At 43.7% G+C, this 26623-nt stretch overlaps 1 protein-coding gene across 12 annotated transcripts in view; it reads right to left on the bottom strand.

Moving 5' to 3' along the window:
- The window catches only part of TNS1 (tensin 1), a 316581-nt gene extending 295542 nt beyond the window's left edge, over positions 1–21039 (bottom strand). For 10 of the 12 annotated variants that reach the window (XM_072617751.1, XM_072617750.1, XM_072617741.1 and 7 more), the window contains exon 1: positions 20876–21039. In XM_072617751.1, the coding sequence (XP_072473852.1) occupies positions 20876–21031 (156 nt within the window). In that variant the 5' untranslated portion in view covers positions 21032–21039. The remainder of the gene's footprint in view (positions 1–20875) is intronic. The other 2 variants (XM_072617732.1, XM_072617749.1) reach the window with 2 other exon arrangements.
- Between the last annotated feature and the right edge of the window lie 5584 nt (positions 21040–26623).

Genomic DNA, 26623 nt, shown 5'->3' on the forward strand with positions numbered 1-26623 from the left:
TTTCACAGCCTGACCCCATCCTACCTTTCCATCTTTATTGTACATTATTCCCTTCCACACTGTATCATCCAGCCAAACTGACCTCCATGATGTTCCTCATACATGTCATTCAATCCCCCACCACTGTACTTTTGCACTGGCCATCCCTCATGCCCAAATGCTCTACCTCCTCATCTCTCTCTCAGGATCCCTAGTTTCCTTCAACATCAGCTCATATCCAGGGGGGCTTTCTAGATTGCCCCCAGATGCTCTTTCCTGTCCCTCAAAGTCATCTTCTATTTTGCATATGCCTCTATACGAACATGTTGTCTTCCCCAGATAGACTATAAGCTCCTTTAAGGCATAAATTGTCTTAACTTTTATCTTTATCATCCCTATAACTAGAACAGTGCCCTGCACACAATAGGTGCTCAATAAAGGCTTATTGATTGGAGATATACTTATGACACTGCTATCCAATAGTGTAACTTCTATCATGGGGGAGGATGTCAAATTTTTTTAACATTAAAAAAATTACTTAAATTCTAAAATGTTGGGTACTACCGTTTCAGCCTAAAAGCTCCAGGAGATCAGAAAATAAGTCTTAGCTGAACTTTTCATTGCTTCCAGGGTCTAGAACAGAGTTCTATATGCCACAAGCACTTAATAAATGTTTGTTGAATGAATGCATCAATGAATATATGAAGGAGTAAACATTATTGTAGAGTTACTCTACAATGAATGATAGGATTCTAGTTCCTCATCTGGGAGAAAATATGTGAAGGAGGAAGAGAATCTGGGAAAAGGGCAAGGCTGCTATCATGGGCTTCATCACTCATAGAACACCGAACCTGTTTATTGCGAGTGCTCAGCAAATGAACCAAGAACTAATGCATCTCTACTACAGAAACCTGGGGCTCAGTGGGGCTCCAAGAGGGGCCAGGAACTTGGAAAAGCAGAAGACAAGGGGTTCAATTTGGGCTTTTGGATGAAATCTCAGGAGGCAGTCCATCTGTACTAGGTAATGATGATCCCCCAGTCAGCAAGGTCCCATAGTCCATAGTGAGTCTGGGGCTTCAAAGAGAAGAAAGGATTTCCAGGAGAAATTATCCATAGACACCAAGCTTCTAGTCAAGGTGAGAAGGAGGGGTCTATGTCTTAAAAAATATGGCAGCCAAGTCAACTCCTAGACAGACTTTTTAGTTAAGCAATCTATGTTCTGTTTAAAAACAAAGCAACAACAACAATTACCCCTATGTTTTCTTACATTTTCTCTACTTTGTTTTTCTTTATTGTTTTTTTGTTTATTTTCTAAGTTTATTTTCTTTGTTTATTTCTGTGTTTCTTTATTTTCTTTTTGAAGAATTTTAACTTTTTCCTTTTTGTAAAAGGGGTTTGCCCACCCATCTAGATCAGAAGCCAAGTGACCTCAAGAGGAAAAGTATCCCAAGGGGAAGAGGAAATACTTACCAATCCTTTCCCTCCTGGACTTTTCCGCCACAAGGAGAGTAAGGGCTTGGAGACATAGAGAAAAATTCAGAGGTACCTGAGATCAGTTAAGGAGCATCCCTTAAGGCTCTATCCCAACTCCTCCTCCTCTTCCTCCTCCATTCCTCTCTCTCTCTCTCTCTCTCTCTCTCTCTCTCTCTCTCTCTCTCTCTCTCTCTCTCTCTCTCTCTGTCTCTCTCTCTCTCTCCATCTCCCTCATCTTATTTCATCTTCTCCTATGGCTTTAGTGATCACTGCTATGCAGGTGACTTCCAAATCCCTATTTCCAGCCCTGACCTCTCTTCAAATAGTTCAGTTTAGCTGAACTACAGAAAACAAAGGAAAAATCTTTAAAATAAAAGTAGAACAGAAACAGATTACAGAAGTGTAAGGCGAGTCATATTTTCAAAAGCCTGCGGAGATTACTGAGCAGAGGAATGACAAAGTCAGGTTTACTATACACTAGGAAGACAAACTGGGAACCTATATGGATGCAGGATTCCACAGAATCTTTATTTAGAAGCAGAGTGGAGAAACAGAACCCCACAAAATCCTACTCAGAAGCCTCACTGAAGCTCAAAAGTGATCCTGGAGTCCCAAAGGCAATAGCCACAGAACACAAGTTGGACAGATTTTAGTGCAGACTAGACAACAGACCACAGTTGCCTTGCAAGGACCTACCTAGATGAGTATGGAGAATTGCATTGCCAGGAGGCTGGACACTAGATGATAAATCCTTTGGCTGGGGCAACCAAGCAGATAAAGGAAAATCTCAAACTGTCCTTGCTCCTGCATCCTTCTCTGTCTTTATGAGGGAAATAGAAAAGGGGACAGAGAAGGCTAAGAATTCTAGTTTTTCTATCTAGAAACATTAACTAACACTTGGTAATCTAAATGGGAAGTCTCTGTCCAGGGGCCAAGGAGTGCATTATGGAAGGAACTGAATCTTATTCATCCGGCCTCTATCAGAACAAATAAAACCACGAGACGAAAGAGAAATTAAAGCTAAATAAGCTGCCTCTTCTTGGCAAGACAAATAGAGGAATTGGTAGAATTTATCATGCGTGAAAAGGCAACAAGAAACAATTTCAAAGGCTCTCAAGTGGTGGCTCAGTGGATAGAACACTGACCCCAGGGTCAGGAAGTCCTAAGTTTAAATTCAGCCTTAGACATTTACTAGCTTGTGTGACCCTGGACAAGTCACTTAACTTCTGTATGCCTCAGCTTCCTCATTTGTAACATGAGGATAATAAAAGCATCTGCCTCCCAGGATCAATTAAGATAATAGTGGTAAAGTACGTTGCAAACCTTAAAGTAACATGTAAATGTTCGCTGTTGTTATTATCAGTGCTCATGATTAGGAAGAGAACTGCAGTTTATAATCCACCACATCTTTCAGAAGACAAGGAGGCAAAAAAAATCTATAAGGAAATAAATAAGATCCTCCAAATTAAATCCATATATACGTTACTGCTCAGTGATTTCATCATGAACATAGTGTAGGAATAAAGATTTAAAATGCTTAGAAAAAAACATGACTGTTATTACCCAAAAAAAAGAATTGAGAAAATAATAAGTACAAATCTATAGGTCTGTTTTCCTATCTTTACAAAATCTTGATGAGAATAATCTAAATATATATTTGTTTTCTCCCCCATAGGTTGTAAGCCCCTTGAGGGCATGGGCTGTCTTTTGCCTCTTTTTGTATCTTCAGCACTTAGTACAGTATCTGACACACAATAAATGTTTGATATTGATTGATTTATCAAAAGCATTCTTGATAAAGGTATGAGAAAGGAAGGGGAAGGTCTTAACAAGCAATATTCTGCAACACACTACATATTTATGCAACTGACTAAAAGGTGTAGAGGATGCAAGATTCCACTGTGTTTATTAGTTGTTGACATTCTAAAAATATGATGTGATAAAGCAAAATGCCACCATAAAATTTCTTCCCTACCAAGATGTCTCCCATGTATAGGCTGACATCATAAGACTCCTTGAAAGAAGTAACAACAGAGATGAGTTTATTCAATGACCCTGTGCTTATGATCATCAAGCAAGGTGTAAAACAGGGAGATACATGCTCACCAAAAGATGTTTGCTACTGTCAAAGATAGTCCAAATCAAAGAGGGGTTCACTGTAGATGGTAAAATCCTCCAAATGCTCCTGTTTTCCAGTGACATTGGGCTGAGTCTATCGGTCCTTGGGCACTGCAAAGCCTCCTAAATGAGATCAATGATCACTAAAAATAATTCCGCCTAACAAACCACACAGAGAAGACCAAGTGGATGACTCTACAGATTACTGTGTGTAACTGCATGGAAAATGCAAGGAACTGGACTTTCAGTTGGGAAACACCTTGAATGGTATATGATCTGGATCCAGAATTGAATAGGATTTAGACAAGAATTACACAGGATGTGTGAGAAGATGTACTAGGTTACTGTCCACCTTGGAAGGCAAAACCACATTTATATTATCGCAGATTGTTGAAAGAATTTTTAAAAAATGAAGACTTGTTTTGATGGGAAGAAGACTCAGAGGCAGACAAAATAATTAAAACAGTTCAGCCAATACTGAGGCCTAGTACTAGGGTGGTAGTAGTGGGAAATAGTAGAGGGGGTGATATCCCAGAGGTAGAACCCTAAGAACTCATAACTTGGCAGTTTGACCAAGTTTTGCATTCATGTCCCCAACATCTAGTACAGGGCCTGGCAAATACTTAATAAATTCTTTTTCATTCATTCATAATTCATCCATCCTTCCTCCATCCAGATTATAAGCTTTTTCCAAGAATAAGGAATTGTGTACTATAAAAATTTGGGTCCTTTTTTCATCTTTGTATCCTTAGGACCTGGTTTGGTGCCTTGAACACAGTGGTCATTTGGTAATTGTTTGTTAAATTGAATTAAATGGAAAAAAGAGAGAGGTCAAAACAGAGAGGAGAAGAAAGGAAAATGCTAAGCAGGATAAAGGACTGAGGTTGAAAGGCATGAGGGGATAGAAAAATGGAATGAGGGAAGAGAATATGGAGTGAGGAGTGAAATAAGAAAATCAGAAAACAGAAAAAGAAAGAAGGCAATGGGGTGGGGGATAAAAACCATCAGCTAGCTCCTGGCCTCCCACAGGATCCTCATTCTCAAACTTTATTCTCTCTAGTTCCCTTCAAAGGTAGCTTCCTTTCTTTCCATCAATAGTAGTTCAATCTTGAGTCCAAGCTAGGGACCAGTTTGCCTCTCTGGATCTCCTCCAGTACACCCCTCCCTGCCCCCAGAATTACACATCAAAGGCCCCCAGGCTGGGAAAAAAAAGAGACGAATACACATACACACACACACACACACACACACACACACACACACAAATCCTCCCAGGAAAAAGAGAGGGAGAGAAAGGGAGGGGGAGAGAGATAGAAGGAAAAGGAGAGAGAGGGGTATCCCCTCACCCTCCTACCCAGGCCCTGGGAGTTCAAAGCCACACAAAGCCCCACACAAAGAGACTCTCTCTTGCAGAGGGAGAGATAAATAGGGGAGAGAAAGGGAAAGAGAGGGAGGGAGATGCCCTGTCTGTGGGGCTGGAAAGGAAGATGGGGGTTGTTCTCACAGGCACAGATGCAGATGAAGAGCTTAGGGGGGAAAGCCCGGGGGTGGTAGAGAGAATTACAGAGGTTGCGGCCTTGAAGGAGAGAATTCATAGGGGTTAGGGATGAGTCTGTGGCCAAAACAGAGACATCCAAGAAGAGATGTGTTCAAACAGACTAGCCCTTCCCAACCCTCAGCTGGGAAGCAAAAAAGGGAGACAGGAGTCTCATTTTCCCTAAATTTCAGTACAGCCAGTGGGCCTTCCCCTACCCCAAGCAGGAGAGAGTCCAGGTACCAGGCACTGGTTCTCCAGCTTCACTTCCTACCCGCAAGTCAGAGAACATGGACTTCTCTTACCTACACCCTAGAATGTCTCAAACCTGAGATAGCACAGGGCAGGCAAACCTCATTGAAAGATTCAATCACAGGAGACAGACTGGAATAAGGATGGAAGAGGAGGCCAAGTAAAATGTGAGCCTCCCTTTCCTTAGAGATGATTATAAACAGTAGAGATATTCCATGCCACATGTCCTGTTCTGAGGCAGGGGGATGGATGGGATGGCAGAAAAACCCAGCAAGTAGTCAAGAAGGTAAGAGGTCTAGGTTCTAGTACTAAATTAGTCTATGTGACCTCAGGTTTAATAACACATGCCTTGCCTGCTCATACTCAGGGCTCAGGTAAGGGACTGTGGAAACACTTTGTATGCTACACAGAGCCATTCCGTGGGGAGCTGCTTTTAGATAGAATGGCCCATGTAAGAAGTCTATGGCGCTCTCCTTGAACACCACAAGGATTTTTATCCCGGAGCCCCCATCGGTCTTCCACTCCTCTGACAAGAAGGAGTTCAGAACTGAAACATTTACACAGATTTGGTGTAGTGGAAGATGGTCAGACAATTTGGATCTGAGTGCCTTATCAGCTACATGACCTTGGGAAAGTCACTCCAAGATTTAGAGCCAGAAGAGATATGAGAGATCACCTAAACGTTACCTCTCAATTTTCTCTTCTTGAAAGTAAAAGGAATGGAAGGAATTGGGCTAGAATTCCCCTGTAACACTTTATGGTTCAGCAATTCTAATGAAATGAGGAAAAGATGTCCCTCCCTCTGTCCCCATGACCCCCTTTTCATCTCTGGGGGCCCATGCTTCAGAGAGGGGAGGCAGGGGAAAGAAAGAGAGAATGTGTACTGAAGTCCAAGGACATGGGGAAGGGAGTCTCTCTTCTCCACCCTGCATCCACCCCCCACTCCCACTACCACCCTGAGCACACACCACCCACCCTAAGGGGCTGTGAATAATATAGGGCAGGTGGTTTCGGGACCATGGAGACAGACCAAGGAGTAAGGGAAAGAGGGAAAAACGTGCTGATATATTACAGCCACCCCACGTGGAGGCATGTGGACACACAGACACACACCAATCCAGCTTCTTCTGTGGCAATTCAATTAAAAGTCAACGGAATAAATTAGCCCCGTTTATCATAATGAGCGGCTAGAGTTCAAGAGGCCAATGTCATCCATCTCAATGCCATCGGTACCGTGGCAGCAGAGGTTTGCAGGGGGTGGAGAGGTGGATAGAGGGGGTTGGTGGAGGAGGAGGGGGAGGGAGACAACCTAGTCTTCCATTTTGGAATTTCCCCCACAGCATTCCCAACACAGAGCCCAGAAACAAACCATTCACATCCAGTTTTCATTCCCTTAATGATTTTGCAGCTTGGCAACTTCCCCCCTCCCTGCTACATTCCCCACCCTCAACACCAGTTTTATCACCTTGCCCTGGCCCCTGCCAAGCTCAGAGAACATGGCATGATTAAAGGGCAGTTGTGAGAGAGGCCAGAGTGGGGAGGGAAGATGGGAAACATGTGAGGCAAGCAAAGATGCCATAGCCTGACTGGATGGTGAGGGTGCCCACCTTCCCCTTGGGTTCTAAAGAAACCGATAGAGAAGAGCTAGCGAACCAAGAGGCAAATAGAAATCCATAGCTCCCTAGTGAGACCAAGACAGGGGTCACAAAAGTTCTCCACCACCACCCCACAGCCACTAGACCCTGTGGAAGCAAGGAGAGGTCACATCCTGTGCCTCATTTTCCCTTTCACTCCAAACATCTGAAGGAAGGAAGAGGGGAGACATTGAAAGAGGCACTCCCCAGAAGCACTGGGGAAGCTGAGGTTACAGGTAAAGACCCCCTCAGCATGTGCAGATTGCAGATTAACCCCTGGGGCTGAATGACATCACCTTCTTTTCCTGGGTGAGGAAGAACTGTCTTCAGCAAGAGGTCCCCTCTCTAGCCCTTCCTCCTCTGCAGCCTCCACACCTGAACCCTTCCATCTCTCTAGGTGACCAAGAGAGTTCTGTGGATCTCAGGCACAGAGATGTGCTCCTCAGTTGCCAGCAGAGCTTTGTTGTCGTTGCATTCGTCCTTTGTTTTCAAAGAAGACCAGAGAAATGATGACATGACTCACACTTGATTTTGTTTTTGGGTGAGGGAGGGCTGTGCAAAGTCACCAGCCTCATTTTCTCCTCCTGAGTCCTATCAATGAATCCAAAGAAGGATCCAGGAACAGAGTGTGACAGGCTAGGGCTGGCCCCCTGAGTTCTAGCCCCTTCCTTGTGACCCCTTTGGAGACACAAAGTATTGTCCCCATGTGCTCCAGCTTCCTTCTCTGTATGATAGAGAGGGAGTGGCCATCAACCCTGCTTCTTCCTCTTCTGGTACACAGGAGTTAGGGAATGCCAAGGTCAGAGAAGCATGTTCTTGGCATTGTAGAAAGAGCACTGGTCTTGGAGCCAATGAAGCTGGATTCAAATCCTGACTGAGCTACTTACTGGTGCGAGGTGACTGTGGACAAGTCCCCTAACATCTCTGGGCCTTAGCTGGTCATCTATAAAATGAGAGTTAGATTTGATAATTTAGAAATTATCAAATTTATCAAATTACCACAATTATCAAATCAAAGATGCTTCCAGCTCTTAATTTGTGATCCTATGAGAAGTAAAGATTCAGACAGAAGCAGAGGAGGAAGACAAATAGTTGGAAGAAAAAAAACAAGGTAGAGTGAAGAAAGATCAAAAAGGACAGAGAAACAGGTGAAGAGATGGCCAGAACTCAGACAGAAAACATACTACTGACCCAGTGTGTGAAGGAGTACCCACCTTTTGCAGAAACATACATTTTTGGACATGATCACATTATATAGATTCATTTTGATTGACATGCTTACATGCTACAAAGTTTGTTTTTTCCTTAAAAGGAAAAAAAAAGAATGCCAGCCTTGTTCCTGGCCTGGCCAGGTTGGGATTAGCAGTCCAAGGGAACTAGGTGATGAACAGAGTGCAAGGTTTTGGCATGCTCTCTCTCTTTCTCTCTCTCTCTCTCTCTCTCTCTCTCTCTCTCTCTCTCTCTCTCTCTCTCTCTTTCTCCTTCTCTCTGTCCTTCTCTGTTTCTTCTCTCCTCTCTCTCCTCTTTATCTCTCCATTTCTCTCTGTCCCTCTCTCTCTCTCCTTCTCTGTCTCTTCTCTCCCCTCTCTCCTCTTTATCTCTCTCTCACACACACACATACACACATACATTCTCTCATCTACACACACACACACATACTCCCCACCCCCAGCATACCCATGGTCAGGGGCATGTGACGGGTGTGTGTTGGGGGACCTACGCCAAAAACAACACCTCCCTAAATTCTAACTTAACCTTTCACTCTGTGGCACAGCTCTGGGTCTCAGGGATCTCCATGCACTCACAGGGCAGACTTGTTACCACCCCCCCCTCCCTGCTCATCAACACCTCAGGAGAACAAAGACCTTCCCAGGCAGAACCTAAAACCCACACAAACCATGGGCCCATCCTCCCACTCCAGCACCCCTCATCCCTACCCCCACCCCCACCCCCAGGTCTAGCCCATCCGGCTCTGAGTGGGTTACACCTGGGGCTGGGGAACGACTCCTCTGAGTGCCAGTGGAGCAGAAAGGACATGGCAAGGGGCCAGCCCACTGCTCCAATGGGTTGTTGGCTTAACTCCTTTGCTGCCAACCAAGAGTTCTATAATAACAGTAGCTAGGGGCTGAGAGGAAGAAGAGAGGGATTTCCCTGAGAGAGCAGACAAGTGAGAAAGGCACTCCTAACTCAGTGTGAAAAACTAACCTACCACCTCCAGCACCCTTGATACTAACTTAGGCATGCCATCTCTGCAGGCTAGATAATATCAGCTGGGCTCCACCTAGATATACACCTACCACACCAAGAGTACAGACACCAAGTCCCAGGCTACTTATTGGAGAAGCAATGAAAGGCTTCACCAATAGAACCTAGAAGAATGTGCCTAGGTTTCAACAGGGCCACCTTTGGCTGCACCCTAGATTTAAGGAAAAAGAGAACTATGCAGGCTGGGAGTGGTGGGGCATGATTTCCTCCCTTGCATTTCCTCCAGGTTGCAAGTGAAGGGTTTGGAGAACAGATGAAGGGAGGTGTCATTGGAAAGTGGTACGGAATTGGGCTGGGACAGGAGGTAAATGATAGGTCCCATCTTGCCCTCCTGTGTCAAACACATACTGCTGCCCCAGTTCACACTATTGCTGGACCCATTCTGATTTCCCACTAATCTCTCCATAGTGCAGGATTTCCTGCCATCTAATCTGTTCATCATTTGCTGAAATTTTAGCCCAGTATTTACCAAGAGTCTTGAGTATGTCTGAAAGAAGTCAACCACCCACTTCTCTGAGCCTCAGGACTGCTTCCCTAGCCCTGTCCTAAGATCCCTCCAGCCCAGCACCAGATGAAACACCAAGAACCTGTTGTAATGTTAATGTAATGTTAATGGGAGTTAAATATCTTCCCCACCCATTAACAGGCCTCAGGTGGAGCCCATTAAGGGAAACTTGATTAGGGGAAGCTTGTTTTGTAGGAAGGTCCACATCTTTTGTTAACTGCTAATGAGACACTGGGCCACAAGGGTTATGATGCCCTCCAGCTCTGAAAGTATATATATCTTCTGAGTGGAGGTTTTGTTTTGGGGGCTTACTCTTTGGAAGAAGGTTCCTGTATCAGATGAGACTCTGGGTAGCTTTTAAGGAGCCCCCTCCTTTGAAAACCCAGATGTTGGTGGTTTTCTCTCTGATAACAATGTACATATGTAATGGTCAGACAGCTGGATCTGTCTGTTGATCTGTGATGTATGTTATTACTTATGGTCAGACAGTTGGAAGCTCTGTCTGTTGGTCTTTATTTCTCTGCTTGTATTTTCTCTGTTGGTATATGTGATTAAAGAAGATTGCTGACCCCTCAAAAGTTGCTTTCCTTGTAGAAAAGCAGATCTAAGAACCTGTGCAGCAGCTCCTCCTGTGTATACCAGGGTGCTTGCTGCTACACCTCCTCAGAGTATTTGGGGAAAGAATGAGAGAAGACAAGGGAAAAAGACTTCATAAACCTAGATCAAGCAAATTCTTCCTTACCACCTTCATCTCTAGGGCTTTCTTTATGTTTCTGTATCTTTTTCTTTTTTCTTCTATAGTCTCCAGAGACATCCCAGCACTCTCTTCCCCATCCTGTATTCACACCTCCACTCCTCTACCCACTACCACCCTGAGCACACACCACCCACCCTAGAAGGCTGTGAATAATACAGGGCAAGTTGCTTTGGGGCCATGGAGACAGACTAAGGAGTAAGGGAAAGAGGGAAAATCTCATTGATGTATATAACCTATTACTTCTTGAAAGAGACAAGACCCTAACTCCAAGTCACACCTTGTCACACCAAGTAACACCAAGTCACACAATGGTACAGAGGAGAAACTCAGGCTGGAATTAGAGGGAGGTGTCATGCCTGAGGTCTGTTCCTAATCAGACTCTACTGAAATCTGTCACCAGAGTCCCATAAACAATGAATCCTCAATTTGGGAGAACTGGATGTCCCTTTCATCTTCCTCCACATCTCTGGAATGAGAGGGCAAGGCAACCAGAATATAAACCATCAGCTCTCCAGGTCATAAAAGTATGATAGATTTAGAGACTGAAGGGACCTTAGAAGACATTGATTCTAACTCTTTAATTGCATAGACGAAGAAACAGGCATAGAGATATTAAATAACTTACTCAAGGTCATACATTCTTCTACTCCTGTTTCCTACTCACTAGGCTCTCTGATGAGAGAGTCTCATCAGACTTGAGGTCCTGTCTCCTGATTCTCCAGCAGATGACCTTTCAAGATAGAGGTTTGTAACTGGAGTCTCTAAACTTATTTGTTTAATATTTTGATAACTATATTTCAATATAATTGGTTTCTTTCATCATCCTATGTATTTTCTTTTATGCATTTACAAACATGATTCTGAGAACGGGATTCCCCTAAGAGGTTGACTAAGCTTGTCTGCCCCTACCATGGGAGTTCTGCCCACAATGACAAGAACTCTTGGCATACATGCCAACCAAACCAAAAGGCAACAGGCCTGCTTTGGGGTCTTCTTATTCAAGAGGAAGGTCAGGAAGAACAAACAGCAAGGGAAGAATGGGGGAGTGTCAAGCACCTACTGCTGTGCACTAGAGATACAAAGAGAAAAATGAAATATTCTCTGTCTGCAAACAGCTTCCCTTCTATCAGGGAAGACATGTCTATAAATAAGAATATGCAAGTTATATACAAAATGAAAACAAGGTAACTGGGTGGGGAGGCTTGGGGAGCAGAACAGGGGCTTGAGCTGAGTCTTGAAGATTCCAAGAAAAGAAGTCACTCATTTCAAAGGGAAACAGGGAGATGGATAACAGTGATTTTGTCCAATAAATGTCTATGAAAATGGGAAAGGGAAGGTAGGATCAAGTTTTGAAAGGCTTGGATGTCAAATAGGGGAAGGCAATAGGGAGTCATCCTCCCCTTGAATGCACCTCCACCTTTTCTAACTGGCAAATGCTAAATATCCCCATTTCTACTTAAAGGACAAGGCCAGATCATCCCTGCGCCCTTCCTAATTCTTCTCCCTCTTCCCATGTCCTCATTTTCTTATAAACACTAAATCAGAGAGACTAGACCAGGACTGGAAGGTAGAATAAGTGGCCTTAATCCTCTACTGGGGTTATTTTTTGGGGGTGCTATCATTCAGTCGTGTCCAACTCTTTATGACCCCATTTGGGGTTTTCTTGGCAAAGATGCTAGAGTGGTTTGCCATCTCCTTCTCCAGCTCATTTTACAGATCAGGAAATTGAGGCAAATAGGGTTAAGTGACTTGCCCCAGGTCACACTGCTACTAAGTGTCTGAGGTCAAATTTGAACTCCAGTCCTCCTGACTCCAGGCCCAGAGCTCTATTCATTCCTCCACCCAGCTGTTAAATAAGACTACTAGAGGCCTCCAAATAAGCAAATAAAAAATTCCATCCCCTAACATGGTAGCTGAAATTCTACCATTTCTTTTCATTCCAGAATTAAAATGAAAATTTTATTAAAATTTTAAAATGAAAAATGAAAAATTGTTGAAATTTTAAAATTTATTAAAATGAAAATTTTCCTTGGAGACATAACAGGTGGGCCTCATTGGCTAATACTTTAGAGGGATAAGTCAAAAGGAGTAAGCTAGTGCCTTCAAAGACCATAGGACAATTCAAAAAGATTCTGTCAGTTGCAGTGGTTGCTGATTGAAGCAATAACTCATCATGAGAAAAAATGGCAAGGCCTTCACTTAGGTGCAAAAAATAAAATAAAATTCACCATACCCATCTAAGAGAGAAGAGATTTGGTGTCATCCCTGTGAAAACAACTCAGCAGTCTTAATGGACAGAGATCTCAAAGTGAGCCACAAGTCCAATGGGGCTACCTGCAAGAAAGCTAATGAGGTAAATGACAAGGTCCTCAAGGGAGCCCTACCCTAAGTCACTGAAGAGATGATGAAACATATCTCCTCTTCTGGACCAAGATAGGGATTTCTAGGGCAGAAAAGCGTCTATGTTGTCAAATGCAGGAATTGTATGGAATGTTGTTGCTTATTTGTTCTTATTACAAGGGATCAAATGAATGAAGGAACAGAGTGAATAAATGACTAAAAAGGCTAAATAAACTATGAATGAGTGAATGAATGAATGAATAAATGGATGAATGAAGTATGTACTATGTATGGAAAACTGGACTAAGCACTGAAGATACAAAGAGAAAAAGCAAGATAGTTCCTAACCTCAAGGAGTTCACCTTCTAATTGGGGAAGATCATAAACATAAGAAAATTTAGCTGTAGGGTGAATGGAAAAGTCTAGGAGTTCCAAGGGCATTGATGGCAGTGGTCTATAGGCTATAGTCTTATAACAACAGCAGAAGTACAGCTGGACACAGAGGCAGAAGAAATGGGGAGCCCTAGAGGATCTTCAGACACAGAATGGTAAGGCATATGGAAAAGTCTTGTAGTCCCACATATCACCAGATGGACTAGAGCTGCTGAACCTTATCTCACCTGAACCCTCGACTAGCCAAGGCACAAATCCAGTAGATTGGCTTTGTCTCTGTTACTCCAGTATGGCACTCAATCTCCTGCCTCCATGACTTTGTGGCAGCTGGACTACTCTCTCTTCTCATCTGCTCTAACTCTTAGAATTCCTCACTTAGACAAAAAGCCACCTCTTACAGGAAACTTTTCCTGGTCCTCTCAGTGTCTAGTGCCCTCCCATTCTAACAACTTGTATTTATTTTCTAAGTTTATTCTGAATTCTTCTTTCTATACTTATTCCATATTTGTATGTATGCATATGTTGTCTCTACATTAGAATTTAAACTCCTCGAGAGCAGGAATAATTTCATTTTCTGACTTTGTATCCCCAGAGCCAGCCTGGGATATAATGAGCATTTTATTAAGCCCGATAATAAGCAAATGATTTTTGGTTGATTGATCCCAGAAATGCCTGTGATGTAAAAGCAACAGGCATCAACATAACTTAAAATTGAAAATAATGACAATAAAAACTAATGCAACCTCCAGAATGAGGAAGCTGGTCCCACTGTACGCTGGTCAGACCACATCTGGAACCAGTGTGGGCCAGCAGAGAAAGTGCTGGACTTAGGGTCAGGAAGACCTGGGTTTGAATATCTTCTCCAATATTTCTAGCTATGTGATCCTGGGCAAATCCCTTAACCTTCTTGGCCCCAGCTTCTTCATCTATAAAGTGGAGATAATAATACCTATCTCACAAGGTTATATTATGATGGGGTTCAAATGAGATAACATATGTAAAAAGCTTTCAAAGCAATATACAAGTGTTAGTTACTATTAGTAGTATCTAGCTCTAGGCACCAAATTTAATAGGGATATTGACAAACTGAAGCATTCATTCACTAAACATTAATGAAGCACCTAATATATGCAGAGCCCTGTGTTAGGTGATAGGGGAGATAAGACAGAGAGATAAAATATTATCTCTGTTTTCAAAGAGCTTAAAGACCTAGTAGAAAAAATTGTAGTGTTTTAAAAGTGGGCCACAAAACCACATCTCCATTAGAAGACCAGATCTCCCAGTTAAGATGACTAATATAAAATAATAATGGCAGCTAGCATTTACAAAGCACTTGCAAAAAAACCTTACAAATATCTCATTTTGTCATCACAACCTTGGGAGATAGTTGTTATCATTAGCCCCACTTTATAGATAAGAAAACCGAGGCTGACAAAACTGAGGGTCACAGCTAGTAAGAAGGTAACAATAATATATATTATTTAATTTATATAAATTATATAATATAGTTATATATTATATAATATGATTATATATTACATAATAATAATAATATTATTATATAATAATAACTAACATTGACATGGTGTTTTATATGGGTCAGACATTGTGCTAAGTATTTTACAATTACTATCTCATTTGGTTCTCACAAACAACCCTGATAAGTAAGTGCTATTTTCATTCCCATTTTACAGGTTAGGAAATTAAGACAAAGTTGAAATAACTTGCCCAGGGTCACTTAGTTAGCAAATATCTGAGGCAAGATTTGAATTCAGGTCTTCCTGACTCCTAGGCAAGACTCCATCCACTATGCCACATATCTGCCTTCTAGTTTGATACCTTAGACTATTCAACTGTACTCATACCTCTGGAGCACATGCAGAAAAGGAGGCCCAGGAAGGTAAGGTGCAATATGGATTTGGGGAATATTTAATTTGGAGAAAAAAAGATTTAGGAATCATGAATGATGTATTCAAATATTCAAATGGCGTATTTTTTAAAAGCATAAACAAAACATGTTTTTAAAATGCACACATGCACAAGGTGGGGTCAACTAAAATGAAAGTAATGGATGTTGGAGGAAACTCTGGAATGCCTGGCAAACTAATGTGCTGTTGGTGGAGCTGTGAATTTTCCCATCCTTCAGGAAAGTAATTTGGAATTATGCTAAGGAAGTGATTAAATTACCTGTGCCCCTTGTCTCAAAGATCCCATTTCCTTAAGGAAATTAAAGGAAGAAAGAAAGAAACCTGTGCATGGCCTCACTTGTTACAATAGCAAAGTAGAACACAGCAGAAACAAAATGATGCTCATCAACTGGGGAATAGCTAAACAAATGGTGGTACATGAATTTCTTCCACCACAAGAAACAATGAATTAGAAGAATAAAGAAAAGCTCGGAAAGATGATATGAACAGATGCAAAGTGCAGTAAGAAGAACCAGGAAAACTAGATACATAATAACAATGCATTGTAACAATGCAAATGAAAAGAACAGTGGAAACTGATGAGAAAATGAACATCTGTCATATCTTTGTAGAGATAGGGGGACTGTGAGTACAAAATGTTGCATGGACTTAGGCTTGGGTTTGCTGAATAGCTTTGTTTTTCTGTCTTATTGTTTTACTCTCTGGGAATGGCACTCTGGATAGAGGAGGGGAAGGGATATAGTTGGAAGTAAAGCTGATATAAAAGTAAAAGATTTCAAAACACAAGATGCAATCCCTTAACTATCCAGGCCAAAGCGTAATAGAATCCAAAGCTGACTCATTTGAGCTTCAGCCCATGGTTGTCTCCCTCCCCAGGACAGCTGCCTCTGGATGTGTGATTCAGAAAATGACACTCTTCCAGTTCCCCCACTCACCACTCTGCACTCCCTCCAGAAGCTACACGTAAATCATGGTAGGTGGAGATTCCACTGGCTCCCCCAACATGAGTCCCACTGATAAAGTTAGTGGAGAGAAGCCAAACTGAGAATCAGTAGACCGGGACCCTTAATTCCAGATCTCATTTATCAGCTACTTTCATGCCATTTGGCAAGTCATTTCTTGGCCTCAGTTTCCTATTATGTAAAATAAAGAGACCAGATGACCTCTCAGGTCTCTTCCAAGTCTAAAATGTCATAATTGTCATAATTCTGTGAGAACTGAGAACACTACAAAAGAAAACAGACCCAAAGTTCAGATTTAGGTTAAATAATCAAAAGAACTTCCTGACTATGAGAGGTGCGAGCACAGATGAGGAAAGGAGAGGAGTAAGGAAATATTCTTAGCTGGGGATCATTCAAAATAATATCCCCTATTTTAGATAACAACTAAAAAGCTGCCAAGTCTAAAGTGGGGGAAGGGGGAAGGGAAGAATAGGGCTAAAACAGACACAATGACCTTGAGAGCAGGTGTGGAGAAATCTCTGGAACTGTCCCATATCTCCTTGTTTGTCTATACCTTTACCAGTCCTACAAGTGCCTGCTTGTCTCTGGAGGAGGTAAAGAGGGAGAGAGTTGAGGCTGGCACCTGGTGATGCCCCCCTTGGGGCCCCTTGGCATATACCCCTGGAAAAGTTTAGCGGGAATGGTTCTGGGGAGGGCTTGCCAGGCACACTCTGAATGGGGCAGCCCCACCCTCCTTTCACTGCCAGCAAGGCAGGCTGGCACTCCCAATGGAGCGAGTGAGAATTCAGAGTGAGAAAGAAGAATTAGCTAAATACAGTGGAGGGTTTCCTGTGCCCTTCTAGGAGAGGGCATCCCTCCATCCACCAGGAGTAACCATGCAGATTCTAACAAATAAATTTGGGGTAACCAAAACGTCTGGCTCTCTTTAAAGACAAAAAAGCCCCCCAAAGAATTTCCAGGAGAGAATAGGGAAAATAGAATTGTGATTTGGAGGAGAGAAAAGAAAATATTCCTTCTACTAACAAGAATGACGCTAAATAGAATTTATGTAAAGTTTTATGCATTACAAAGTATTTTACATTCATCATCTCAATGGTTTCTAGAAAGAGCCCCGAGTACAAATATTTATTTCCATTTCTCAGACGAGGAAATTAAGGTTAAGCCGAAGCCCACACAGTAAGAAAAGAGGACAATGTGGTCTCTCCATGAGAATAGGCAGTATGGGCTAGAGGGGAGGGGAGAGAGGATTGCATAGTCTGGGAGAAGAAGGAGAGGGCATTGTGGTCTGTGGGAAAAGAGAGGGGTAGCCTGGGCAGGAAAGGAAAGAGAGGGTAGTGTGGTCTGAGGGATGAAAGGGGAAGTCCGACTCTGGCAGCCAGAGCTGACAGAACTGAATGGTGAAAGGCAGTTAAAGCAGAAGTTTGGGGTCTCACTTCACCTCCACGAGAAATGACAAGAACTGAAAACCCAGGCTGTTGTTCAGAATTCTCTGGGCTTTGTCAAGATTGAGTCTGCTAAAATTTGGGTTTGGCGGCAGGAAAGTAAGAGCAGGCAAGCTTGGGGTGAAGGAATAAAGCCTTGGGGCAAGGAAAACAGCAGCTAGACCAAACTGAAAACAGCCATCCTAGAGGGTAGCAGAGGACATTGGACTGGGGTTTAGTCTAAGCAGATGAAAGCTGGGCATGAGTCATAGGGGAGGGAGCTGGGCTTCTCTCAGGAGACCTGCTCTGTAAGCAGCTCAACCTCATGCAGACAGGCTCCATCTCCTCCCTCCTCTCCCCTCTGTCCTCTCCCCATCCCTTCTATCCCCTCACTCTTTTCCCTCTTCCCCCCTCCTCTTTCTCTTTTCTATCCTCTCCCCTTTCCCCGCTCTCCTCCTCTCCTACTTTCTTCTTCTTCTTCTTCTTCTTCTTCTTCTTCTTCTTCTTCTTCTTCTTCTTCTTCTTCTTCTTCTAGTTTCACCTCTCTGTTTCTCTCCCTCTCTCTTCTCTTACCTCTCCCCTCCCCTTCTCTATGTCTCTCTGTCTATCTCTCTCTCTCTCTCTTTCTCTCTTACTCTCCCTCTCCCTCTCTCTCTCCTCTCCTCTTTTCCTCCCCTTCTCTCTGGATCTGTCTCTGCTGTCTCTGTCTGTCTCTGTTTCTGTCTCTCAGTCTCTGTCTCTCTCTGACTCACCCCATCCCACCCCTCACCCCTACACCCAAACCCACATGTTCTCCAACACATCAATCCCACTTACCCTTCCCCACTGCCACTCCCCTCTCAATCCCCTTTTCTCCAATGATGCTTACCTTCCTGCAAATAGATCCTAATTTTCCTCATTGCCTCAGTACCAACTCTGCAGTACGCTGACTCCTGAGGATAAACAAACTGGTTTCTATCCTGTTCACTGGTGAAAAACAATGTACCCTGATAGAAAAAGTATAGGCTCAAAGTCAGAGAATATGGATTCAAATCCCACCTCTGACACTACCTGTGTGACCTTGGGCAAGTGACTTAAGCTCCCTAGCCTTACCTGTAAAATGAAGGGGTTGTCCTGAATGACCCCTTGAGGTCCTCTAAATCTAGAACCACTGGATCTTCAAAGCTGGCCACAATTGAGGTGCAAAAAGGAGGCAGAATCAAAGCAAAATTGAGTAATAAAGTCTATGTGGAGAGGGACAGAAAAAGAGAAAGAAAAATAGGAAGACCATGATAGAAACACAGATTGAAGCAGATAGTAATTGTAACAACAATAGAGGGGATCCCCAAAATGAAGATAGCAGGCAAAGGGAGCTTGAGATAGAATCTCTGAAGCACCCAAGGATCACAGCAGAAACCAAAGGCCCAGAACTCCTGAGAGTTCAACAGGCAAAGATCAAGGAGTCCCTAAGAACTTGCTGGAAGAGGGGAGGGGGAAGGCCTCTCCCTAGTGACTAGGGCCTACCTAGGCTATCTCCATTGGAAATCAAATAAGAAGAAATGGACTTAGAGGACTCTTTGAGTTGGCAGGGGACAGGTCAACCAGGGGGGGTGATCGATGATCCTGCCTTTCCTGGAAATCTTGTAGGAGAGAGACTACCTACTAGTACAGGCTAGGAGGAAGTCTACACTGCACCGGGAAAAAGAAAAGGAGATCCATTTTTGCCAAGGGTGTTGGAAGCTTGATAATCTTAAAATGTTGTCATAAGCCCCTTCAGATCCTCCCCAGTCTCCTGCTTCAGCAAGTCAGACAGAAGATAAATAGACTCCTGAATTCTTACCATTCTCCTCTCTAGACCCCACTCAGTCCACTCGGCCCCCTTGCCTGATTCCAAAGCTTCTACCTGAAGTTATTCATTCTGAATCCTGAGCAACCCACAGAGGGACAGTCACCTGACCTCTCCACCTCTCCCTAGACGTCTGGCTTCAGCCCCTGCTGTGGTCACTCCCTAAGTTGGGAGCTAGAAATCCGGGTTCTCGGATGGATCATGACAGGTCTGGGGAATGCATGATTTCTTTGGGGGAGGTAGACTGCAGTTGCAAAAAAATAGTGCAAAGCAGATGGTTTCTGATTAGTAGTTAGGGATTGCCTTGCTTCCTCCCAACAGTCTCTGGGACCTCTACCTCTACCACCCAGGTAGGCTGCTTCTTCTGACTGTGGAGAGAGGAACCCCAGGGCACCCTAGCCTTCAGTACCAACAATCCATACTCCAACTCTGCAACGACATGGTTCAATGTTCCAATCTTTCCTCCAAAGATGAGGAGTTAGGAAAGGGCCAAGATCAGAAGTATACAAGCCCCTGACTCACTGAATACCATGCCCTTTGCTGAAAATGGCAAAGAGGGGACACTGGACACTCAAGGTGATGCCAGACATAAAGCATTTCCCTTCAATAAATCTGATTCCAGCCCAAGTGTTCTCAGGACATAAATACTGTTCCTCATACCTCAGCTTCCTTCCTTGTCCCCAAATCCCTGAGAAATATCATTTGTACAGGCTCAGGCCTTTAACATCCACCTCACTTCAGTGAAGATCCCAAGACTCACCTCCACTGGTAATGAAGGAAGACATGAGAATCCAGCTGACTAACATCTCATTGCCAGGTCTCCTTTCTGCCCATCAGCCTGCCCTTCTGCCTTAGAAGTTCCCCCAACCCAATTCTACCAGCCAGAGTCTGGTCACTGTCCACAGCTCCCCCACACAGTACACTGCCTCTGGGTACACAGGGCCTGAGACAGAGTCCTGGAAAAACTAACAACAAAAGTTTACACACACACACACACACACACACACACACACACACACACACACACACACACACACACACACACACACACACCACACACACACTGCACTTCACCCTTTAAATTTTTAGTCCGGGGCCCAGGCTCCTTCCCTTGGCCCAGATTGTGACATGACCCCCCCCCCCCCCACACACACACACCCTTTACTCCACCTTCCACTGGCTTAGCCCCCATGCCCCTTCCCAAAGCAATCATAAACACATTTTGGGTGACAGGAAACTTAGATATCACCTAATCTAAAGCTCTAATTTTACAAATAAGGAAACTGAGGTCCCCGAAGGACAGGAGACTGTCCTGTGCTCAAACAGGTAGAGTCCTCCCTCAGTCCCAACACAATCTCATTAGCCTGTCCTAGAGCTGTCCCAGCGAAGCCACAAACATGTACTGCACACCCCGCCTTCCACAAGCACAAATACCAGTCCCTCCCTACTGGCATCTGCCCCGTCTGCCTTCCACTGAACCTTAGCTTACCCCCAGCAGTCGCTTTTTCCTCTGAGGGCTCGCTGAGCTACAGGGGGCTGGGCGCTTGCAGTGCCCTAGATCCGGTGGGCCCCTAGGGAGCTGGGGGACCCCCGAGGGTCCAGGATCCAGTTCCTCACAGCAGACCAAGCTCACCGTGCAGCCCATCAGTCCGAGAGCCTCAGCGAAGGGGGCGGGACAGGGAGAGGCAGCGGGGGACCCGGACCTCCCCGCCCTAGACTGGTCCGCGGATCACCACGTGCCCCCAACCCCCACGGGCTTCAGTGGGCTGGGGGTGGCTCCGATCCTAGGAGCACTGCCGGGACAGAAGGTTGGCCCGACCTTCCTCCCCTCCTCCTTCTCCAAGGACAGCCAGGAAACCGGGAGTGTGCCCTGGAAACAAGAATGGGCAGCAGCATATGGATGGGGAGACATAACCAGCTAGACCCCGCGATCTGAGGGGCCAGGCACAGGCCGGGGACTGAACCTGCAGAAGCCAGAGACATAGAGAACTAGCTCTAGAATCGGAGGAGCTAGGTTTGATCCCACTGTGTGTGACCTTGAGCAAGTCACTCAACCCCCAGGATCCTGTTTCCTTATGAGGTGGCTAGATGTCCTCTGACATACCTTGCAGTCCTTGATCTATGACCTTATGAGAATGACCCACTGAGCTAGGTGGCAAGAAGCATGGAAGACACCCAGCGAGACAGAAACACTGAGAGAAGACGCAGAAAGAGATAGGAGGACATTCTCCAAGGGAAGTGGACAAATCAGGCTTATATAGAAGGCTTGTGAATCACACAACCTGTAAGGAATCTCAGAAATCAACTAATCCAGTCCCCAAGGATGAGAACATTGAAATGTTTGAGTGACAGCGGATAGAGCCGGGCTTGGAAGCATGAAGACTCATCTTCCTGAGTTCAAATCTGGCCTGGGACAATGACTAGCTGTGTGACCTTGGGCAAGTCACTTAACCTTGTTTGGCTCAGTTTCCTCATCAACAAAAAGCGAGCTGGAGAAGGAAATGGAAATGCCAAATAAGGTCACAGAGTCAAATTTAACTCAGTTTGCCTTAGTTTCCTTATCTGTAAAATAAACTGGAGAAGGTCCAGGGTCTTTGCCAAGAGAACCTCAAAATGAGGTCAGGAAATCTGACTGACGACTGAAACAAAAGAAAAAGTAGCAAGCAGAACCCCTAACTCAGAATATCTTTACTCCCCTATAAAGGGGAGAGTATCTTGTGTACCTCCTCTGTTTATGTATTTTTCCTGTTGTCTTATTAAAATGTTTGGAAATCCCCACCAGCGCTTGCACCTTTTCTCCTAGTACGAACAATCTCAGTGCAAGTGTATAAAACTCTGGCAAAGCTTTGGGCAGCCCCTCCTATCAGGAAGTTGAGTCTGGTTTTGGGGTGGGAATCAGAAAACAAGTGAACCCTCCTGAGTACCTTTCCCAGAGCTCATCATCTGAGTTCCCGGGACTTCATTTCCTAATCAGTCTAAAGTTTTGGAGAAAGGAGAAGGAGAAATGAACTTCAGAAGGTGACACTAAGAAGCAGGACACCTAGGTTCCCTCCAAGTGGCCATATTTCTGAGGGGAGGGTCCGATCTCTCTCCACAAAACCATTATCCATCCTCCTGTTTCACACACCTGGATGAAAGGTGTGTGATGAAGGTGCTGGTGGCGGCATCCCAAGCTCTTAGCGCCACCTGGTGGTGATAGTGGATATGAGCAAGAACCAGTAGAAGTGAATTTACTATATAAATGAATGGGTACTTTATTTTTTAAAATAAGTTTTTATTGATATTTTCTGTTTCTTACATCACAATAGTTTACCTAAATATTCCTCCTCCTCTCCTTCCCAAAGAGCCATCCTACATCACTAACAGTATTTCTTTTAGAGGGGAATAAAAAATTCAGTTCAACTAATCAATATATTGAAAAGATCTGAAAACATGTGTTATGTGTAACACCTGTGAACCTCTCGATTCTACCAGGGAATGGGAGGGGGGAGAGATGTTTTATCTTATCCCTTCGTTCAAGAACTGCTTGATCTTTTAAAATTTTGCTTCATTGGGGCGGAGTAGAAAGATGCACATACGCTACCTCCGAACCCACTGCCCATAAAATACCTGTAAAAAAAAAAGAACCACCAGCAAATTCTGGAGCAGCGAAAGTCACAGAACGGAGCGGACGAGATTTCTGCTCCAGAGAGCCTGAAAACCTCTCGCAAAAGGTCCCTCGCGCCCCGGACCCGGAGCAGAGCCCAACCCTGCCTCAGCGTCGCCGAAAGGAGCAGATCCAAGCAGGCTTCAGGGACGGAATCTCCAGCAGCCGTGCAGGTCCCTCCACCCACAGGTGACAAGGGTCAGTGAGAGGGTCTCTTTGGCAGGTCGAGAGGGGAGTGGGGTGCCCCCATAACTCAGGCCCCCTCGGGAGGCACCAGCGGAGGTGGGAGCAGACCGGGGTTCCCCAAGCAGGCAGGACCTGGGATCCATTGTTGAAGGTCTCTGCATAAACCCCCTGAGGGAACAGAGCCCGTGAGGCGGCCCTACCCTGACCTGAGCACCTAAACTTAATCTCACACTGAACAGCAGCCCTGCCCCCGCCCAAAGCCCTGAGGCTGGGAAGCAGCATTTGAATCTCAGACCCCAAGTGCTGGCTGGGCGGATCTGGAGGCGAGGTGGGGGTGGAGAGGACACTCAGAAGTCAAGTCACTGGCTGGGAAAATGCCCAGAAAAGGGGAAAAAAAATAAGACTATAGAAGGTTACTTTCTTGGTGAACAGGCATTTCCTCCCTTCCTTTCTGATGAGGAAGAACAATGCTTACCATCAGGGAAAAATGCAAAAGTCAAGGATTCTGTATCCCAGCCTACCCAATGGGCTCAGGCCATGGAAGAGCTCAAAAAGGATTTTGAAAATCAAGTTAGAGAGGTGAAGGAAAAACTGGGAAGAGAATTGAGTGACATGCAAGCAAAGCATGAAAAACAAGTAAACACCTTGCTAAAGGAGACCCAAAAAAATGCTGAAGAAAATAACACCTTGAAAAATAGGCTAAGTCAATTGGCAAAAGAAGTTCAAAAAGCCAATGAGGAGAAGAATGCTTTCAAAAGCAGAATTAGCCAAATGGAAAAGGAGATTCAAAAGCTCACTGAAGAAAATAGTTCTTTCAAAATTAGAATGGAACAGATGGAGGCTAATGACTTTATGAGAAACCAAGAAATCACAAAACAAAACCAAAAGAATGAAAAAATGGAAGATAATGTAAAATATCTCATTGGAAAAACAACTGACCTGGAGAATAGATCCAGGAGAGACAATTTAAAAATTATGGGCCTACCTGAAAGCCATGATCAAAAAAAGAGCCTAGACATCATCTTTCATGAAATTATTAAGGAAAACTGCCCTGAGATTCTAGAACCAGAGGACAAAATAAGTATTCAAGGAATCCACAGATCACCACCTGAAAGAGATCCAAAAAGAGAAACTCCTAGGAACATTGTGGCCAAATTCCAGAGTTCCCAGGTCAAGGAGAAAATATTGCAAGCAGCTAGAAAGAAACAATTCAAGTATTGTGGAAATGCAATCAGGATAACATAAGATCTAGCAGCTTCCACATTAAGGGATCAAAGGGCATGGAATAGGATATTCCAGAAGTCAAAGGAACTAGGACTGAAACCAAGAATCACCTACCCAGCAAAACTGAGCATAATACTTCAGGGGAAAAATGGTCTTTCAATGAAATAGAGGACTTTCAAGCATTCTTGATGAAAAGACCAGAGCTGAAAAGAAAATTTGACTTTCAAACACAAGAATGAAGAGAAGCATGAAAAAGTAAATAGCAAAGAGAAGTCATAAGGGATTTTACTAAAGTTGAACTGTTTACATTCCTACATGGAAAGACAATATTTGTAACTCTTGAAACTATTCAGTATCTGGGTACTGGGTGGGATTACACACACACACATGCACACGCACACACACACACATAGAGACAGAGTGCACAGAGTGAATTGAAGAGGATGGGATCATATCTTAAAAAAATGAAATCAAGCAGTGAGAGAGAAATATATTGGGAGGAGAAAGGGGGAAATGGAATGGGGCAAATTATCTCTCATAAAAGAGGCAAGCAAAAGACTCATTAGTGGAGGGATAAAGAGGGGAGGTGAGAGAAAAACATGAAGTTTACTCTCATCACATTCCACTAAAGGAAGGAATAAAATGCACACTCATTTTGGTATGAAAACCTATCTTGCAATACAGGAAAGTGGGGGAGAAGGGGATAAGCAGGGTGGGGGGGATGATGGAAGGGAGGGCATGGGGAGGAGGGAGCAATATAAGGTCGACACTCATGGGGAGGGACAGGATCAAAAGAGAGAACAGAAGTAATGGGGGACAGGATAGGATGGAGGGAAATATAGTTAGTCTTATACAACACAACTATTATGGAAGTCATTTGCAAAACTACACAGATCTGGCCTATATTGAATTGCTTGCCTTCCAAAGGGAAGGGGTGGGGAGGGAGGGAGGGCAGACTGGCAGACAGGGGCAATTAGAACGCTTGGTGTTATGGGGTGGGAGGAGGGGACAAAAGGGGAGAAAATGTGGAACCCAAAATTTTGTGAAAATGAATGTTAAAAGTTAAATAAATTTTAAAAAAAATTTTGCTTCATTAACTTTTGATTTTTAAAATTCTTTATAGTTATCTCTTACGTTGTTTTAATTATTGTGTATGTTGTTTTCTTGGTTCTGCTTCTCTCATTCTGTACTAATTCACCCAGATCTTTCCATGCTTCTCTGTAGTCATCCCATACATTTCTTATAGTGTAGTAGTATTCAAATACATTCATGTACCCCAGTTTGTACAGCCATTCCCCAAACAATGAAACTTTGTTTCCAATTCTTGACTACCACCAAAAAAAAATGCGACTATAAATACTTTGGAGTATATTAGGATTTTCTTATCAATAGCTTCCTTCAATTATAAATCCATTATGGCATCTCTCATTCCAAAAGTATGAAAATTTTATTAACTTTATTTGCATAATTCCAAATTGCATTACAGAATGGCCATGCCATTTCACAAGTCCACCAATAACGTATAAGTGTATCCATCCTTCCACAATCCTTCTAACATTGACTGTTGCCATTTTTTGTCATTTTGTACAGTGTGAGATGAAATCTCAAGATTGTTTTGATTTGCACTTCTCTTATTATTAGTGATTTGGAGCATTCTTCCATGTGGTTGTAAATATTTTTCAGTTCTTTTGAGAATTGTTTGTCTATATCTTCTGACCATCTATCTATTGAAGAGATGGCATATATATTGATGTTGTTCAGTTATTTCAGTCATATCCAACTCTTTTTGATCTTTTTGGGATTTTCTTGGCAAAGATACTGGAGTGGTTTGCCATTTCCTTCTCCAGCTCATCTTACAGATGAGGAAACTGAGGCAAACAGGGTCACACAGCTAGTAAGTGTCTGAGGTCCGATTTGAACTTAGGAAGATAAGTCTTCCCTCCAGGAAGATGGATTCCCTGAATCCAGGACCAGCGCCCTATACTTTTTTTTTTTAAGCAAATGAATAGACATCAGGGAGAGACCTTCAAAAGGTCATTATTATTCCCTTGGATTCATAGGATTTACACTTACTAATTTATATGTTACAAATATAAACTCATCTGTTTGGCTACTAAAGCCCTTTATAATCTAACCCCTTCCTACCTTTCCAATCTTCTTACACCTTACTCCTCTCCTCAT

The sequence above is a fragment of the Notamacropus eugenii genome, chromosome 6 (assembly GCF_028372415.1).
Source record: "Notamacropus eugenii isolate mMacEug1 chromosome 6, mMacEug1.pri_v2, whole genome shotgun sequence".
Taxonomy (NCBI): Eukaryota; Metazoa; Chordata; class Mammalia; order Diprotodontia; family Macropodidae; genus Notamacropus; species Notamacropus eugenii.